Genomic DNA, 18,189 nt, shown 5'->3' with positions numbered 1-18,189 from the left:
CTTTGGGGCTAAGGAGGAAGAATTGCTCGAGCCCAGGAGTTTGAAACCAGCCTGGGCAACCTAGGGAGATCCTGTCTCTTAAAAACAAAAAAAATTAAAGTTAAAAAAGAAAAAATGAAGTAAGAGATTGCAGACATGGCGCAAGGTTGCTGGGAGGTTCGCGGAAGACAATGTGAGCCTGTCTGGTATAGGCTAGATGCCTGGCAAAGCTGCTGTCCTTCTCTCCATCCCTCATCCCCCGGACCTGCCACTGGGTCCCATCTCTGCCATATTACTCTCTGCCCCTCCCTTGCCTGGCCCCCGCCCCTAGGCCGCTGCTGCAACTCCTCCTCCCAGCCTCCCTCTTGCACTCCCTCAGTGTCTGGGGCCTCTTTTCTACAATACAACACAAACTTATTTCAAACTCTGCTGTGCCGTGCCCTGCCCTGCCCTCAAGAGACAGCCCCAGCTCTACTGCCTGGCACTTGTGACCTCCCAGGACCTAAGGGCTACCCTCTGCAGCCCCACCTTCTGTTTGGACGGCAGTTGGCCCCTCCAGGCCTTTGCTGTGGCCATTGCTGTTTTCCACACCGTATCTCTGCAGATCCACCCCCAACTACAACTACCCTTCTTTTTTTTTTTTTTTTTTTTTGAAGCAGGGTCTCGCTCTGCCACCCAGGCTTGAGCGCAGTGGTGTGATCTCAGCTCACTGCAACCTCCACCTCCCAGGTTGAAGTGATTTTCCCGCCTTAGCCTCCTGAGTAGCTGGGATTACAGACATGCCCTACCACACTCAGCTAATTTTTGTATTTTTACTAGAGACGTTGTTTCACCATGTTGGCCAGGCTGGTCTTGAACTCCTGACCTCAAGCGATCTGCTCGCCTTGGCCTTCCAAAGTGCTGGGATCATAGGCATGAGCCACCATGCCCGTCCTAACTACCCTTCTCTAACCTCCAAGCCAGGCCAGACCAGTGGCTCCCCTCATGTCTGTGGTCACCGGGCCTGGCACATGGGGTCTCGCCTGTACCTCCTCCACTAACCATGAGCCCGCCACGTCTGCATCACGAGGACCACCAAGATGGCTAGCCCAAGAAAACCATCTTATTCTCCACCCTTCCACCCTGCCATGTGCCTCAAATTCTACCCCTCCGGATGCACAGGGGAAGGGCACACAAGACACAGCTAGGTACAGGTTTATTGTGGCACTGGAGGTGAAAGGGGGCCGGTGTGGCCAGCACCGGTGTGCTGTGGTGGTGGAGGGAGTGGGGTGGGAGGATAAGGGGGGTGGGGCAGGGCCCAGGGAACCCCAGGCTCAGGCCAGGAGCCAGGGTTAAGGCAACCATTGCCAGCCCTACCCAGAAATGCCGAGCCATGACTCCAGGCCCCTCAGGCTAGGCGCCACCGCGGCAGCTGTGGGCAGAAGGGGCTCACACATGAGAGAAGGCATGGCTCTTGCAGAGAGGCCTGTCCTTCTTGGAGTAGAAGGTCTTTCCTTCCAGGTTGATCTGACATATCTAAGGACAGCAAAGGCCCAGTCACATGGGACTGGGGGCAGCAGGAGAGGCCCCTTCCCAACTTCTCCTGTATCTCCCGGGGAACGAACAGAGGGCCGGTGGGCTTGGGGCTGAGTTCGAGGGGCGGAGCTCTCACCGCACAGACGAAGCAGGTGTCATGCCAGCTGAAGCCCAGGGCCTCCAGGAAGCGGTCCCCAGCGTCGATCTTGAAGTCACAGCCATGGCATTTCGTGCCAAACATCTTCTCATAGTCTGAGAATGGGGGCAGAGAGAAAGAGGACCTGGATTCATGCCTGCCCCATGCACCATCCCTCCTCACCCTCACTGGCCAGTGGGTACCTCGCTCGCAATAGGGCACGCCCTCCTCCATGTAGAAGGCCCTGTTCCGGATGGGCGTCTTGCAGGCAGCACAGGTAAAGCAGTGCACGTGCCAGGTCATCTTCAGGGCATGCATGATCTCCTGGAAGGAGGTGCCAGTCACTCGGCAGGCTCAGGCCCCTCCCGCCGTCCCCTGGGATGGGAACACAGGACGGCTGGCTGCGAGCCCTGTTGCTTCTCACAGTAAACACTACATCTAACTGTTCAGGACTCCCACACCTCCATCTCCAACTCCAAGGTCTCTGAGTGGACGGCCACTGTGCCTTCAGACTTGCCATGTCCAGCACTCAGTTCCTGATTCCCTCACCCCAAACCTCTCCTCTCACAGCCATCCCCATCACATGGATGGCAACTCCATTCTCCTGTCTGCTGCAGCCAAACACACCCTCCTATCACACCCCACACCAGGGCCACCAGGAAATCCAGTGGGGCCCACCCCCAAGGCACATCCAGATTCTGAGTGCTTCTCACAGCCTCCCTGAAGCAAGGTAAGCCACGGCCATCTGGCCCCTGGGACCACACACTACTGGCCTACGAGCTCCTCTCTCTGGTCCCAGCTGCCACAGCAGGCCCCTGCAACCTGAGACAGGCTACATCCCCCCGCATGAAACCCCGTGCTGCCTCCCATTGCTCCCAGCAAGAGCCAAGCCCCATGCAGAGGCTGGAGGCCAGCAGGTCTGACCTCGTTCCCGCCCGTCTCCTCCACTGCTCTCCCTTGGGTTCTCACCTTGCCTCTGCACACTGGCCTCTTGCCTGAAACTGGCACACCAGGCACGCTCCTGTCCTGGGCTTGACACCGGCTGTCCCCTCTGCCTGGACTGCTCTGCCCCGGATATCTCAAGGCTCACCCCTCACCCTCTTCAAGTTTCTGCTCGAATGTAGTCTTCTCCACGAGGGCCCACTCTGACCACACCAGCAGCAGCCAGCTGCCTTCCCTGCACCACGCCCCAGCACTTCTTGCTCTGCTCTTTCCTGTTTTCCGTAATGTGATCTAACATTACTTCCAGGCAACTTACTTATTGCTCTTATTGCTTACAGTCTGCCTCTCCCCTCTTCTTCCAGCCAAAATGTAAGGCCCAGAAGGGCAGGAAGCATCAACTGTTTTGTTAGCTGATCTATCCCCACAGTGCCTGGCCCTTTGTGGGTGAGTCGACTGGGCTCCGCAGGAGGTGGGAGGGGGCAGAGGCACAAGGGGCTGAGCTCTCCCTGGGCGAGGCTGTTCATCCCTAGGACCCTCGGGGCCAGCCAGGCCAGGAGTATTCACATCTGGAGCAGGCAGAGGGCAGCATGCGGCCTCAAGACAGTATGAGGGTCCTCGATCTGTGGGTTTGGCCAGACCTTGACCTTCTCAAGTCTTGTTTCTTCCCTTGTGAACCGGGAAGCTAATCCCAGCCTTGTGAGGCTGTTATGAGGATGGCCCTGAGTTTAAATCCAGGGATCCCAGATGCAATCCCTGCAAGGGCCAAGTGGGGACTGTGTCACACGGAGGAGCACCTCTTCTTCTGGGAGCAGTACTACTGGTTCATTCAGGAATGCCTGCCTGGCTCAGGCTGAAATCTAGGTGTTAAAGAGAAATCTGCTGGGCGCAGTGGCTCACGTCTGTAATCCCAGTGCTTTGGGAAGCCAAGGTGGGAGGATCACTTGAGGCCAGGAGTTCGAGACCAGCCTGGGCAACATAGCAAAACCTCATCTCTACAAAAAGATTTAAAAATCTGCTGAGCATGCTGGTGGGCATCTCTAGTCCTAGCTATTTGGGAGGCTGAGGTGGGAGGATCCTCTGAGCCCAGGAGATCAAAGCTGCAGTGAGCAGTGATCATGCCACTGCACTCCAGCCTGGGCAACAGAGCAAGACCCTATCATTAAACATAAAGAAATAAGCAGATCTCACTTTCCCTCTGCCTCCCAAGTAGCTGGGACCACAGGTGCATGCCACCACACTCGGCTAATTTTCTAATTTTTTTTTTGTAGAAACAGGGGTCTTGCTATGGTGCCCATGCTGGTCTTGAACTCCTGGGCTCAAGCAATCCTCCCACCTTGGCCTCCCAAAGTGCTGGGATTACAGGCATGAGCCACTGCGTCATGCAGGCAAATCTTCTGATTTTTTAAATTGTTGGCTACTGATTTTAAAATGAAACAGTGTGGGCCAAGCAAGACATAAGTGTGGGTGACATGTAGCTTTCGGATGGTGCGTTTCTGCCCTCCACAACACCTGTACCCCATCTTACATCTACCTTGCAACTGTGCTGGCCCTAGCATAGTGCCACCCTTCTCTTCAGTGAGGCCCAGAGAGGGCAACTAGCCCCTGCTCACACAGCTAGTAGATCACAGAAACAGGTTTTGTGCCCATGTCTGGCTGGCTCTTCTTACTGTCTGGTGTTGCCTGTTTTAGAGGAGCAGGCAAGGTCACAGTGAGGGAACTTGGCCTTTGAGCTGGTGGGAGAGGGGGCTCTACCAGGGGTGTGGGCTGGTAGGGTGGAAGCCCAAGGCTGGGAGGCAGATTTCTCTTTTTCTTTTTTTTTGAGACAAGAGTCTCGCTCTGTCACCCAGGCTGGAGTGCAGTGGCATGATCTTGGCTCACTGCAAGCTCTGCCTCCCAGGTTCACGCCATTCTCCTGCCTCAGCCTCCAGAGTAGCTGGGACTACAGGCGACTGCCACCACGCTGGCTAATTTTTTGTATTTTTAGTAGAGATGGGGTTTCACCATGTTAGCCAGGATAGTCTCAATATCCTGACCTCGTGATCCGCCCGTCTCGGCCTCCCAAAGTGCTGGGATTACAGGTGTGAGCCACTGTGCCTGGCCCTTTTTTTTTTTTTTTTTTTTTTTTTTTTGCTGCCTCCCAGGCTGGAATGCAGCGGCATGATCTTGGCTCACTGCAACCTCCACCTCTCAAGATCAAGCGATTCTCCTGCCTCAGCCTCCCGAGTAACTAGGACTACAGGTGCACCAGCACACCCAGCTAATTTTTGTATTTTTAGTAGAGACAGGGTTTCACCATATTGGCCAGGCTGGTCTTGAACTCCTGACCTCAGGTGATCTGCCCACCTCGACCTCCCAAAGTGCTGGGATTATAAGCATCAGCCACCACACTCGGCCATTCTCCTGTTCTTGCCTACTGATGGAACCCCCAATTTTGCTGGACACATGGGTGCCCAAAATAAAGACTGTATTTCCCAGCCTCCCTTGCCATTGGGTGTGGTCATGTGACTGAGTTCTGACCAACAGGATGGAAGCAGAGGTTCAGGTGGCAGCATCCTCTAAGGATGGACACCATGGGGCTCTGTCCCCTTTCTTCTCCTTCCAACTTCCTGCTGGCTGGAAGGTGGGCATTTTGGCAGAGGCTGAAGTGTTATCTTGCACTGTAAGTGGTAAGTAAGCAGGTGCTGCCAACAGTCAAGCAACAAGGCAGAGCCTGGGTCCACCAGACCCGTCCCAGACCACCCACCCCTGGATGTTTTTAGATGAGGAATAAGCCACCATTATTTTGAGTTTCCCACTGCTCGTGGTCAAGGTAAACCTCACTAATGTTAACATCACCACACAGAGCTCTCTGGCTACCCCTGGCAGCCCTGGCTCTGGATCCAGAAATAAGGAGGAAGCATGAGACAGAGCAGCTTCAGTGTGTCAAGTTGGCCGTTCTGTCATTTCACCAGGGCAGGGAGAGCCCAAAGTGGGAGTCAGGAGGGCCCAGGGCTTCTCCTGGCTTGGTCCTCATGCTCTTTGCAGCCTTGGGTGGTTTCTCAGCAGGAACATGGGCATTTGTTAAGAGCATCCTGACTAATGCAGGGTGAGGCCAGTACAGCAGCCCAGTTATTAGGCTGGTAAGGACCCGGAGGGCTCACTCGGGGAGAGACCTGGACTGAGGGTTTCCCAGCAGCCCTCCTCCCCACTGACAGGCTTGGGACCACCTCCCCGCCAGCCAGCCCTACTCACGCCTGTAATCTTCTTCTTGCACTTGGCGCAGCTGGGTGCATAGCGCACGTCATAGCATGGTGGGCAGAAGATGGCGCCCTTCTCCTCAAAGAAGCCACCCTCTTCCAGGACCTTCCCACACTGGCTACACACAAACTCCTCCGGGTGGTACGCGTGGCCCAGCGCCACCAGGTAGCGGCCCCTGCAGGGAGGCGAGAGCGGTGAGAGGGAGCACATGCAGAGAGGTGGGGGTCTTGGCCTCCTTCAGGTTGACTGACCACCCACCGGGAGGCCTTGGGAGGGAGAGTTCATTCTCCCCATTTTCCACATAGGGTAGAAGATAGGCTTGGGAAGTGACCGTGGCAGCCATGAAGCTTGCAGAGCCAGCCCGCCACACTGAACTGCTGGTGACAGGAGAGGCAGTTTTAGAGCAGGGAGGACCCCAGGAGGAAGGGCTGGCAACTGGAGCCTCATGAAGGCTGAGGTGCCCATGGGCAAACCCTGGAGCTGCCCTGTCCTGCTGGCCTGCCTATTCTACCTGGCAAGAGCCAATAGAGTCGGCTGGGCGTGGTGGCTCACACCTATAGTCCCAGCACTTTGGGAGGCTGAGGCAGGCCTGAGATCACCTGAGGTCAGGAGTTTGAGACCAGCCAGGCCAACATGGTGAAACCCCGTCTCTACTAAAAATACAAAATTAGCCAGGCGTGGCGGCGGGTGCCTGTAGTCCCAGCTACTCAGGAGGCTGAGGCAGGAGAATCTCTTGAACCCAGGGGGCAGAGGTTGCAGTGAGCCAAGATCGCGCCACTGCACGCCAACCTGGGCGACAGAGTGAGACTCTGCCTCAAAAAAAAAAAAAAAAGAGCTGACAGAGTCGAGAGCAGGCCAGGCCTGAGGACTAGGAAGGCTCTAGAATCCGGCACGCTGATGCTAGGGGGTGTTCGATTCTACTTGGCCCCATGGGGCAGTGCACAGAGGGAGTGGCTCCAGGCCTGTATGCTCTGAGAGCAGAGGGAGACAGAGAGCAGGAAGGAGGGGCAGAGGTACCCTGTTTGCCCAGAGAGCAGCAAAGGTAGGGTGCAGCTTCAGCCTACGGTTGGCCCTTCGGCCATTTCGCCAGGGCAGATGCTGCTAGCAGTTGTTGTGGGTGGGCTGGGGTAGGTAGCGTGGGATTAAGAATCGGAGGACACAGCCCAGGTCCCTACTCCTACTCCAGCTGGGAACTGAATCCTTATTCCCCCTAGTCGCAGCTGAGGCAAGACAGGTGGGCAGACAGGTGGGGCTGGGCTGCAGGATGGGAAAGCCAGAGTCGGATGGGAACAGGCCACCCACCGGATGACCTTGTGGCACTGGTGACACACGGGAGTCTTGCCGTTGTTGCTGCCCCCTCCTGGCACCCCTCCGGCAGCTGCCTGCACAATGGAGGTGCGGCTCTGCAGCGGCGTGGGCGTGGCCGGCTGGCTGTGCCGGGTCAGCACTGTGCTCGTTTTGTCCGGGGCATAGCGCTCGGCAAACGCAGGGTCCACAGCCCAGGGCGGGCGGCTGGTAGGGCTGGGGGCGGTAGGGCCTGCCGGGGAAAGTGGCTCTAAAGGGGTGCCCAGGGACCCCAAAGGACGGGGGTGGAGCCCCAGGCAGCTGACAGAAGCCCACCACCCCCATGCCCCTGGAGGCTGCCCACCCTTGCCCAGGCCCGAGCCCACTCCCTCTCACCAGGCCAGGGCTCCTGGGGTGTAGATGAGGCTGGGGCTGGGGCTTCTGTCCTGGGCACCTGGCTGCAAGATCTGCCATTCAAGGCCCTGCATGGCTGAGCTTCCTGGCATGGCCCCACCCCCCAACCTGGGTCCTGCTGGCCCCACGGGAGATGCCTGGGGGCATGGAAACTGCCGAGTTGGATTCCAGGTCCCACTGGGGTAGGGATGGGAAGGGCAGCTTCTCCTAGCAACATCCAGTTAGCTGGTGTGTGGTCTATAGCTGGGAGATGAGGCAGGGCTCCCGCTTCTGAGGCAGCTCCCGGGGCTCCCCTCATGCCAGGAAGCCATCTGTGATGGCAGGGCAGGGCCCCTTTGCCAGGTACCCCCTCCCACTGAAAATGAGGACGGCAGGGCCCAAACTGAGTCCAAACCACGAAACACCCCCACAACCCAAATGCAAACCAGGTCCACAAAGATAGAAGACAGGCAGAGCAAGCAGGGCTGAGAATGTTTATTCCATGCCCAAGGCAGCACAGACCTGGCAGACAGCAGTACCATAGGGCAAAGAGGGAAGGCAGTGTCAGATGAACCCAGGCGGGTGGCCAGGGCCAGGCCAGCAGCAGGCTCAGGCCGGGGGCAGGAAAGTGGGGGGTGAGGTAGGCAGAAGCTGGAGGCACTAAGGGGGTGCCCTGGGCAGGAGGAACAGAAAGAGGGAGGCAGAGAGGGCAGCCGGCTGGAGAGGGCCGGGCTACGACTGCACGTTGAGCACGTGGGCAGAGCGCTGGTGGTGCCAGTCCCGGAGGCGGGTGTAGCGTGGGCTCTGCAGCTCCAGGACATACTTTTCCCTGAGGGGCAGAGAGAGGGAGGAAGAAGTGGAAGGAAGGAGAGATGGAAGGGAGGCAGGGAGGGAGGAGGGAAGGAAGGAGGGAGGGAAGGAATGAAGGAAGGAAGGAGGAAGGGAAGGAAGGAAGGAAGGAAGGAAGGAAGGAAGGAAGGAAGAAAGAATTGAGAGCCCCAGCTGGGAGCCTCAGGAGTAGACATAGGGCAGTAGCTGGAATGGAAGAGGCAGGAGGTGGGAGAGGGGCTGGTGCCCGTCCCTGTACCTTGATTTCTTCAGGTGCTCCTCATCCGGGTCTTGCACTGAGAGGGCAGAGGCAGGCATTGACCAAAAAAGACACAGGGTCAGGGCTCACGCCTGGGCTGGGGGCGAGGAGAGTACCCCCTGCCCTAGGCTGGCACTTACTGAACTCGGTGCCTGTGAGGTGGGCAAGGATGCGGAACGAACGCGACTGGCCTGTCCCCGGCCGCGGCCGCCAGTCCTCCGTGTTCTCCATCAGCCGCTGCTTGCTGGCGTCTGGGACCAGCGGTCGGAGCGGCTGTCTGTGGGGAGGGTGTGGCTCAGAACCCCACACTGGGGGTGGGCGGTGGGGGCAGCCCCTCCCAGGATTTGGTGCATGTGGGTTTGGGTTACAGTGATGGGAAGGAGTGGGTAAGGGTGAGGCCAGGAGCCCTGCTGGGCGGGTAGGTGAGAGGACAGGAGGGCGAAGTGGAGAGGAGGGCAGCCAGGGTGGGGAGGGGCCGCCACCCAGAGTGCCAAAAGGAAGAAGAAAGGGACAGGCAGAGGGGGCTCACTGACTTGTCAGGGGTCTGCACCTGTGAAGGAAATAAGACAGACAGACAGATAAAGGGACAAAGAGACAGACACAGGAGAGGAAGAAAGACGGGGAGGGGTCAGAACAGCCGGGGACAAGTCGGCACTGAGTATCTGGGGCTCAGCTGGCCCGACACCACAACCCAACCCCCAGCCGCCAGCAGAGGGGCGCGGCCTCATTCAGAGACCCCTCCCCAGGGCGGTGCCCTGCAAGGCACCACAGCCTCGGGAGGGACCCTGTGCCTGCAGCCCCACCCCGGCCGCCAGGGGTCGCTGCCGCACGGTTCCGCCGGGCTGGGGCGCAGCACAGACTGAGCAGCAGCGGGCAGCGGGCGTGGGGCCACAGGGGGCCTGATGGCGTGGGCGCGGGCACGGGCGCGGGCGGGCAGGGGCCGACGTACCCATTCTGCTGCGGGGCGCTGTCAGCGGGCGGGGGCGCCCCAAAGGGCCGGGCCGTCTTGTTGAGGGAGACGCTGGGTGCAAAGGTGTACCGCGGAGGGTCCGCGGCGGGGGCGGAGGCCTGGGCAGAGACACAGCCGGGCAGGGCGGGCGGGCAGGGTAGGGTGGGGGCCTGGGTGGAAGTGGGGCGCCTGCAGCAGAGGACAGCGGCAGCTCCAGCCCCCCATCCCCACCCCCCACATCTGTCTGGAGGCTACGGGGAGAGGACGACTCAGGTTTCAAGAGGCTCATTTGGGAGTGGTGATCTCAGTCCACGCAGGACTGAGGGCTGACCGAGTGCGGGCGAGCACGCAGCGCCGGCGGCGGGAGGCAGCAGGCGGACAGACAGGCGGACATGCGTGGTGCCAGGACCGTGCGGCAGCCCCTGGCTCAACTCCAGGGCCCTAGACCCGCCTTAGCTCCGGTTTCTGCCCTCCACTCCCGGCCAGGGATTGGGGTACCGAGAATGTGCCAGGAGGGAGAGCAGGCCTGGCCGTCCAAGCCCACACCGCCCACCGCCCCGATGTCCCGGCCAGCCTCGTACCTTCTGCTGTTTGCTCTGAACCGGCTGGGCCCTGGAGGAGAAGGAAAGCGTGACAGCAGGCCGGGCCCGGGGGGATCCCCACTGCCAGCGCCGGCGCACCCATCCATGCCCACCCGCATACCTGCTGAGGCCGAGGCTGAGGCGCTCCCCGCAGGCCCGGATCTTGTTCTGAGCTTCGATGTGTGTGAGGCTACCCGCGTTCTCGCCATCGATGCTCAGCACCCAGTCACCCACGGCCACTCCGGCCTGCGCCGCTTTGCCTCCAGGAGTGAGCTGCGGAGAGAGAAGCAAAGTGACCGAGGCCCTGGACCCTGCAGACCCAAGCCAGGCTGATGGTGGTAACACTGCCACACCCAAAGCTGCCCCACTTCCAGAACCCAGACAGCTCTTCATTCAACATAGTTCTAGGCAGCTGCTGGACACTAAAGCAACCCAGGAGGTGGTGGCGCTCACCTGAGCTTCACAATTGCCCCAGTCACACTGCTTATTCATTCACCCCCACGACCCTCTCCCTCAGGTGGTGCTCACCTGAGCTTCCCCAGTCACGATGCTTATCTATTCACCGCCACCAGCCTCCCCCACAGTCCAGAAATTGTGAGGATGTCCACAAACAGCCACGCTCAGGCTAAAGCCCAAGTTTCTCAGGAGGACCATTGCCCTTGAGGCTCCTGCTGGCCTCCTGCCCAGGCCACTCCACCTACCAGATATGCCCTCTGGCCCATGCGGGGAAAGCTTCCTCCCTGAAACCACTGAGGGCTCTTAGGGACCTCTTACCCCCAGCACCCTGTTGGGGGCCATCTACAGGGGTCTGCTGGGACCCCTCGAAAGCCAGGAACAGGCCCTGTTATCTCCCGGTTCCCTGTGAACACTGCCTGAATGGGACCTAAGTTGACAGCTGGGGCTTCATAGGCCATACATGGCTGTCACTCCCAAACCCTCGACTGCCCACTTCCCCTGACCCCAATCCTTCAGGCTCTCGAGCTGGGAGTCCCTGGTTCCTGTGGCAATGAGTAGAGACAGTAGGCTAGGAGAAATGGCTGCCACCAGCATGAGCTGAGACCATCAGGAATGACTTCAAGGAAGTGGTGGGCCTCCGTAAAGGAGAATGGGGTGTGCTGCCTAGCGGGTGAGAGTTCACTTATGATGGCTTTGAATGCCAGGGGAAGGGACCAGGACTTGGCTTTGAGGGTAGAGGGGCCACTGGCAGTTTTAATGTCTGGGAGTGGGTATCTCCCAGGCCCTGAGAGGGTGACCCTGATAAACCCCTTCCAGGCCTCTAGCCCAGCCCCAGCAACACAGGCAGGGCAGCTTGACTGGGTCCCAGCCCAAGGGACAACCCAGCCATCTGGCAAGAGGCCTGGCACTGCATCAAGTAGGCTTTTGTGAGGCAGTGCTGGAAGACAATTTCACTGGGTGGGGGGGATCTGGGGGGTCCAGGCTGCCAGTGGCCCCAGGAGGCTCCTCAGGTGGGTCAGTGCACAGACTGAGCTGAGGCAGGGAGAGGGGAGGCAAGAGGTTTCAGAGAGATGTCAGACGGCAGGGCAGCCAGGCACAGAGCTTGACAGCACCGGGAAAAGAAAGGCGAGCTGGGCTCAACATGACCTCTTGCTTGCGTAGGAGGTCAGAAGGCTAAGAGAGCTCGGTGGCCCCTTCCTCACTCACTAAATAAGAAGAGTTGCTTCAGTTTTTTGAGCACCAAGTATGCTACATATTGACACTGAATCTTCCAACAACCTTGTGGAGTAATCTGGGATTTTACCCATTTTGCACTTGCAAACGTACACAGAGAGGTTAAACAACTCGCCTCAAGTCACCCAGCTAGTAAGAGGCAGGGCCAGGAAGTGTCTCTGACCCTAAGGCTCCACCACTGTGGGCCACCTCTGCTGAGCATGGGGGCCCAACTGAGGGGTCAGCCCACCTGGAGACACCCTGAGCCACTCCCTCACCTTTAGTTCAATCCAACTAAATCAACCCCTTATACCGTGCGTGGGGAAGTGACACCCCAGAGGGGAAGTGACTTACTCAAGGTCATGGTGAGTCAGTAGAAGGGAAACCTGGCCCAGCCACTCCCTGCCCACAGGGCTGGCTCCTGGGAGCTGTGGGCTGAGCCCAAGGTGGGGGTCTTGGGGTGCAGCTAGCTGGCTCCTGGAGAGGGGGTGGGGGCGGGGATGGCTTCCCTTCCCAGAGTGAGGAGGGCAAGAAGCACAGAGGATGAGGGGTGTTCAGAGCGTGGGGAGGGCAGCAGGAGAGCAGGAGACAGTGCTGGGCGGGTGGCTGGAGAGAGGCAAGGAGGGGCTCAGGCCAGGGGCAGGGTAAGGCCAGAGGAACCAAGGAGGGAAAAAGCCAGGGGGCTGGACGCTGCATGAGGTGGAGGTGAGTCAGCCTGAGCAGCCCAGCCCCCCAGTCCCAGACGTTACCTCATCTCCCAGGCCTGGGCCCACAGCCAGCCCTCGCCCCTCCCACCTCCCTCCATTCTGGGGTCAGGGGAGGGGGAGGGGGCTGGCCTAACTCAGAAAAGCCCACCTCACCCACCCATGTGGGCCCAGGTCCAACTCCAGGGCTGGGATCAGCTAGTGGCCCCGCCCACATGCCAGGGATGCTGACCAGGGAGCCGGAGCCCGGAGTGCCCCCAACAGGCCATATCTGAAAGTCATCTCCATCAGGGAAGAAACTGAGGTTCAGGCTCCCCAGACACACTGGGCCAGCACTTTCCCAGGGAGCAGGACGTCAGGTAGGTTTCGGGCTGTGTGAGGGCTGTGTAGGGGGATGTGTGTGATTGAGCAACCACTGCCTCACTACCTGCTGGCGGGGCAGGTTCCAGGAGAACGCCATGGAAGGACCCCTAAGAAGAGCGCTGCTGCCCTGCCTACCCTAACCCCCGCGCCCAGCTCCCACAGACAGACTCCACCTTGAGCCCCTCCTCAGGCCACAACCCTCTGGGCCCCTCCAGGCTGGGCTTGCCTTGGGCTTCCTGACAACATCTGCCTGCCTACCCGGCGCCTGGGTGGGTCTCTCAGGGCAGGCGGATATAGGGGCAGGAAGTCCCCACCCCCTCCTGACCCCCAGGCCAGTCAGAGATGCCAGCCCCCAGGCTGGCCTCACCCACTCTGGGCAGGCAATTTGTTGTGTCTCACAACTGGACCATACAGCTGGAGCTGCAGCCTGGTGACCAGCTGAGAGGCCCACCAGTGGGGTTCAGGGGGCCAGGCCTAGGCCAGCCCTTTTCAGCTCTGCAGACTGCAGCCACTGTTGGCCATCCCAGCGTGGGGCTGCATTCTTGGGCTTATAAGGCAATCCCCCTGCTACAGGGAGGAGCCAGCCTCCAGCTCCACCCCCACCAGGACAGGCTCTTGGAAGCTGAAGTTAAGCCCCTAGAATGGAGCCCTGTCCTACACTTCTGCTTGGGGTCAAAGGCCACCACATCCTGAATGGGAACAGTGGATGTGGGTCCTTACATAGGCTGGGGAGAGACCCCTTCTACCCACAAAAAAGCACGCCATGCCGTGCCTCAGTTCCAATCCCTGCTTCACCGTGGACTCGATGAGCGAGCCCCGCCACCTCTCCATGAGTTCTTCTCTCCTCTGGAAAAACAGGATGACGATTGCTATTCCCTGGGCAGCAGTGAGGTTGAAGTGAAATCCTATAGTCACAGTGTCCTCCCTGGGACCTGGCCCCAAGCATTGCCACCTCAAGTTTAGATACCTCCTGGAAATGTTAGGCTCCCATCCTGCACAATGAGCCTCCCTCCAGCCCTCAGAGGTGGCCACAGGAGCTTGGGAGAACAGCATCGGGTACAGTGCAGGGCTGAAGAAGCCTGGGTGCTCCCTCCCAGTATCCACCTCATTGGGAGCCCTTGTGGCGGGCAGGTACCACTACATCTCTGGACCTAGGCATCTCCTGGCCTGCTGGCCCCTGACCAGCTCTCCCCCCATCACCCTCTGGAGACCTGAGCACCGAAAGACCGCTGGGGGAGCCCTCTCCCCAAACCTAGGCTCACCCGGGAAATGGAGAGGGGCACATTGAAGTCCTTGCCCCCTTGCAGCCGGAAGCCCCAAGGTGCTGGCCCCTCCAGCACTACCTTGAAGGAATCCATGATGCCGGCTCCTGAGAGGAGAGAAGAGAAGGCGAGTGGCCAGCATGGTGGGCGGGCAGGCAGGCAGGCCGGCCCAGCTCAGGATACCAGCCTTGGACAGGGGCCAGGCAGGCACGGGCAGCCCCTGAGCACACCCAAGCCATAGTAGGCAGGTATTTTGTCAGGCTGGCCTGGGCTGCTGGCTGGCGGACCTCACTTTTGAAAGACAGGAGCAGCCTCCCTCCCCTTGGGATTGGAACGGTGAGGGGTGCCTGAATCCAGGCTTGAGGTTCTTTGCAACCAGGGGTGGCCCGAGGGACTGAACTGGCGCGGCCTCCCCCTAAGCCAGCCTGGAGCCTCGGGCGGCCGAGTGAGTCAGGGGCCGGCTCTCCTCTCCCCCGCCCCCAGGTCCCGGCAGGCAGGCCGCGGCTGGAGCCTGCTCGGACTATATAAGGCGTGTAAGCTGACACTGTGCGGAGAGCCAGCGGAGGGAGCACACGGGGGCTTGGGACGCGAGGGGGAGGGGAGGGAGGCGGCTGCAGCGGATCCTCCTAGCCATTCTGGGACCAGTCCAGGCTGCTGGGAGCCAGGGCAGGACCCCTGGGTGCTGAAGAAGGGGAAGGCGGGAGTGGGGTGCGGCCCCAGTGGAGACAGATGGGGGCTGGGACCCTAAAGCATGGCTTGGAGGGGGATTCTTCCCCGAGCCCAGTGGGGGTGGTGCCTCCCACACGGAACTGCTCCCACACCGACGTGACTCAGTTTCCCCCAGTCCCCCGCCCGGGCCCCATGCATTAGACTGGCCCCGGCCGCAGGAAGCGGCGCAGGCGCCAATCGGCCCCGCCGCAGCCGGCTTAGCGGCAGGAAGGCGGGGGCGGGGGCGGAGGCAGGGGCCAGGGCCAGCGGGAGGAAGCACAGCCTGGACCACGACCCCCAGTGCCCCTTGTGGTCCTCAGCAGGCCCCGGGCGCCCGCCTGGTCCAGCCCAAGACGCCCCGCGCGGTCGTCGATACCTGCTTGGCCCGGCCAGGGCGCTGCTCTGCGTCCGGCTCCAGGGAGCCTCGTTGGGATCGGCCGCCAGTGTTCTGACCCCGCCCCCGCAGCCACCCTCCACTTTGAGCGCGCGGACGGGGGCGGGGCACCAGGCCACGCCCTCGTCGCGACCACGCCCACTAGACGTTCTCCGATGGTGGAAGGCCCCACCCAGCTCTTCCGCCCCGCCCAATCACCAAGTCCCGTCGGGCTTCGAGCTGAGAGGCCTCGCCGACCCGGGCCCTGCAGCGGGGCGGAGTCGGGAAGGGGCCGGAGCTGCGGGTCGCCTCCTTAGGGAGGCGCTGCCTCGCCCAGTCCCTCGCACCGCTCGCTGACGGAGGGAGAGGAAAGCGGACCTTCAAACCAGACCGACCTGGGCCCTAGTAGTCTCTGAACCTTAGTGTGCTACTCCGAAAAATGGGACGATCATACTCGCCTCGCAGGGCTGCCGCGAGGGTCGGTATCGTAGGCGCAACCCTCGGGGACTGCAGAATCTCTAAATCAGAGGGGCTGGGGGAGACAAGTCGAGGTCGGGAAGTTGAGGGGGACAGGGGCGTTTAAAGCTAGATTTGCGCAACGCTCTACCGAAGGCAGGAAAACAGGGCAGGAGCGGACGCCAGGGGTCCCTGGCCTGCAGGCCTTGCCCTCGCTCGCATCCCTGCAACCCCGAGCCGACCCGCGCACCGTCGGAAGCGCCGCGTCCCGCTCCACCTTGGCCAGAGCGGACTGCGCCGCCTGGGGGCGTCCTCAGAGTCCCGGCCCCGCGTTCAGCCGGGGCACTAGGGCCGGCGGCGCGGACACTGAGCGCGTGCGGGTGTCGGGGTGAGGGAAGGGGCGTCCACCCTCCACTCGCTTGGTGGTCCCGGCCCATCAGCTCCTCCTAGGACATGGTCGCTGCAGTTCTCCCCTCTCTCCACCCACCCTGTTCTGGACAAACCGCCGTGAGAGTTCTCATCGTTAAAGACCTTCTCTTGACCCCACATCCCTCTCCAGCTACTACCCTTTAATTCTCCTCTTGAGAGTAAAATTCCTCCAGGGAGTTGTCTATTTATCGCGTCTCCACTTGCTTTCCTTCAGTTATCTCTTGAAGCCATGCCAGGCAGGCTCTTGTCCGCACCAGTCCCCTGAGGTCTCTCTTCTCAAGATCCCCTGTGGCCTGGAGGCCATCGGGCCATGGAATCCGTGGTGGTTGAGTTTCATCCTGCCCTGCTTAGGGGCAGCAGTGGTCCAGGTTGATCCTTTTCCCCGAAACACCCTTTTTCCCTGGCTTCGCAGCTTCCCCCTGCCCCACTGGCCCCTCCTTCCCATCCTCCTCTGCCTCTGGCCTTGGCCATCTGATGTCGCCTCTCTTTATGCTCACCGCCTAAGACCCCGTACTGTCCTGTGGCTTTCAACACCACCTATATGCCAAGGCATCCCATGTTTCATGGCCAGCCTGACCTCTCCCCAGGAACTCCAGACTCCATTATCCAAAACCCTGCCTAGATGTTTACTAGATCAGGGGTCCCCAACTCCCTGTTTGTGGCCTGTTAGGAACTGGGGTGCACAGCAGAAGGTGAGCAGCGGCAAGCCAGAGAAGCTGAGTGTAGCGGCAGCATTAGATTCCCATAGGAGTGTGAACCCTATTGTGAACTGTGCATGCGAGAGATTTAAGTTGCTCGTTCCTTATGAGAATCTAATGATAAATGGGCCAGGTGCGGTGGTTCACGCCTGTAACCCCAGCACTTTGGGAGGCTGAGGCGAGGGAGGATGGCTTGAGGTCAGGAGTTCGAGACCATCCTGGCCAACATGGTGAAACCCCCTCTCTACTAAAAATACAAAAATTAGCTGGGCGTGGTGGTGCATATGCCTATAATCCCAGCTACTTGAGAGGCTGAGGCAGGAGAATCACTTGAAGCCGGGAGGCAGAGGTTGTAGTGAGCCAAGATGGCTCCACTGCACTCCAGCGTGGGTGACAGAGCGAGACTCCATCTCAAAAAAAAAAAATCTAATGATAAATGTACTGCACTCGAACCATCCTGAAACCATCCCCACCCCACCCCCAGTCTGTGGAAAAATTGTCTTCCTGTCTTCCATGAAAGCGGTCCCTTCTGCCAAAAAGGTTGGGGAACCACTGTACTAGGTATCTCAGACCATCATGGCCCAATTTCAAACTTGTGCCTTTCCCACCTTCCTAACTCCTTCCTCACTTCAAGAAGTGCCACCAACATTTATCCAACTGGTTCAGCAGAAACGATGAAGTTATCCTTCCTTTCTCTTCTGTTCTCCCCCAGATTCTGCAAATTCCACCTTCAACATGTTCACATCTAACCGCTGCTGCCACCGTTGTCCCAACCACTGCCATTTTGTGCCTGCGCCCCTGTAACAGTCTCCTAACGGGCATCCCTGCTTTCACCCTTGCCCCTTCCAGAGTCTTCATGAAGCAGCCAAAATGATATTTTTAAAGCCAGAATCACGCCACCATGTCACTCTCAGCTTTTAGCATTCCAGTGGGCTCATATTGCACTCAAAATAAAACTAAAGTCCTTAAGACGTACAGAACACGAAGAAACTGGGGCTGACTCCTACCACTCACTCCCTCCACTCCAGCCACCCTGACCTCCTCACTCACATTTCCTCCAGGAGGCCAAGCATATTCCTGCCTCAGGGCCTCTCCACTTGCCAGTTCCCCTGCTTGAAACACTTCTCTTTTTTTTTTTTCTTTTTTCTTTTCTTTTCTTTTTTTTTTTTTGAGACGGAGTCTCGCTCTGTCATCCAGGCTGGAGTGCAGTGGTGTGATCTCGGCTCGCTGCAACCTCTGCCTCCCAGGTTCAAGTGATTCTCCTGCCTCAGCCTCCCGAGTAGCTGAGACTACAGGCATGAACCACCGTGCCCGGATAATTTTTATATGTTTCGTAGAGATGGGGTTTCTCCATGTTGGTCAGGCTGCTCTCAAACTCCTGACCTCCAGCGATCCACCTGCCTTGGCCTCCCAAAGTGCTGGGAT

The 18,189-nt window shown here is 59.5% G+C and overlaps 1 protein-coding gene across 5 annotated transcripts; it reads right to left on the bottom strand.

Annotated features, from left to right (window-relative positions):
- Positions 1-1,157: 1,157 nt before the first annotated feature.
- PDLIM7 (PDZ and LIM domain 7) lies at positions 1,158-15,262 on the bottom strand. Of its 5 annotated transcripts, XM_030808527.1 has the most exons (14): positions 15,185-15,256; positions 14,101-14,207; positions 10,225-10,376; positions 10,104-10,134; positions 9,523-9,641; positions 9,103-9,123; positions 8,714-8,850; positions 8,574-8,610; positions 7,490-7,551; positions 7,112-7,346; positions 5,804-5,984; positions 1,834-1,954; positions 1,631-1,746; positions 1,158-1,494 (listed from the first exon to the last, which is right to left on the bottom strand). In XM_030808527.1, exons 2-14 carry the CDS (start codon positions 14,194-14,196, stop codon positions 1,408-1,410), a joined length of 1,395 nt encoding a protein of 464 aa, XP_030664387.1. In that variant the 5' UTR covers positions 14,197-14,207; positions 15,185-15,256; the 3' UTR covers positions 1,158-1,407. The 5 variants fall into 5 exon arrangements, with proteins under 5 accessions (XP_030664387.1, XP_030664388.1, XP_030664390.1 ...); XM_030808528.1 differs by lacking the exon at positions 9,103-9,123 and having other exon boundaries at positions 15,185-15,258; XM_030808530.1 differs by lacking the exon at positions 9,523-9,641 and having other exon boundaries at positions 1,160-1,494; positions 15,185-15,262.
- Between the last annotated feature and the right edge of the window lie 2,927 nt (positions 15,263-18,189).

This window comes from Nomascus leucogenys, unplaced genomic scaffold (genome assembly GCF_006542625.1).
Source record: "Nomascus leucogenys isolate Asia unplaced genomic scaffold, Asia_NLE_v1 Super-Scaffold_3019, whole genome shotgun sequence".
NCBI classification, from domain to species: domain Eukaryota; kingdom Metazoa; phylum Chordata; class Mammalia; order Primates; family Hylobatidae; genus Nomascus; species Nomascus leucogenys.
Note: the sequence above shows the minus strand (reverse complement) of the source record. Positions and strands in the feature narration are given on the sequence as shown.

Coding starts and splice junctions, on each gene's coding strand:
- PDLIM7 (XM_030808527.1), bottom strand. CDS start 14,196: ATGGATTCCTTCAAGGTAGTGCTGGAGGGGCCAGCACCTTGGGGCTTC. Junction 7,347..7,489: donor ACCCCAGGAGCCCTGGCCTG/GTGAGAGGGAGT, acceptor TTTCCCCGGCAG/GCCCTACCGCCCCCAGCCCT. Junction 1,955..5,803: donor GCAAGAAGAAGATTACAGGC/GTGAGTAGGGCT, acceptor ACCTCCTTCCAG/GAGATCATGCATGCCCTGAA.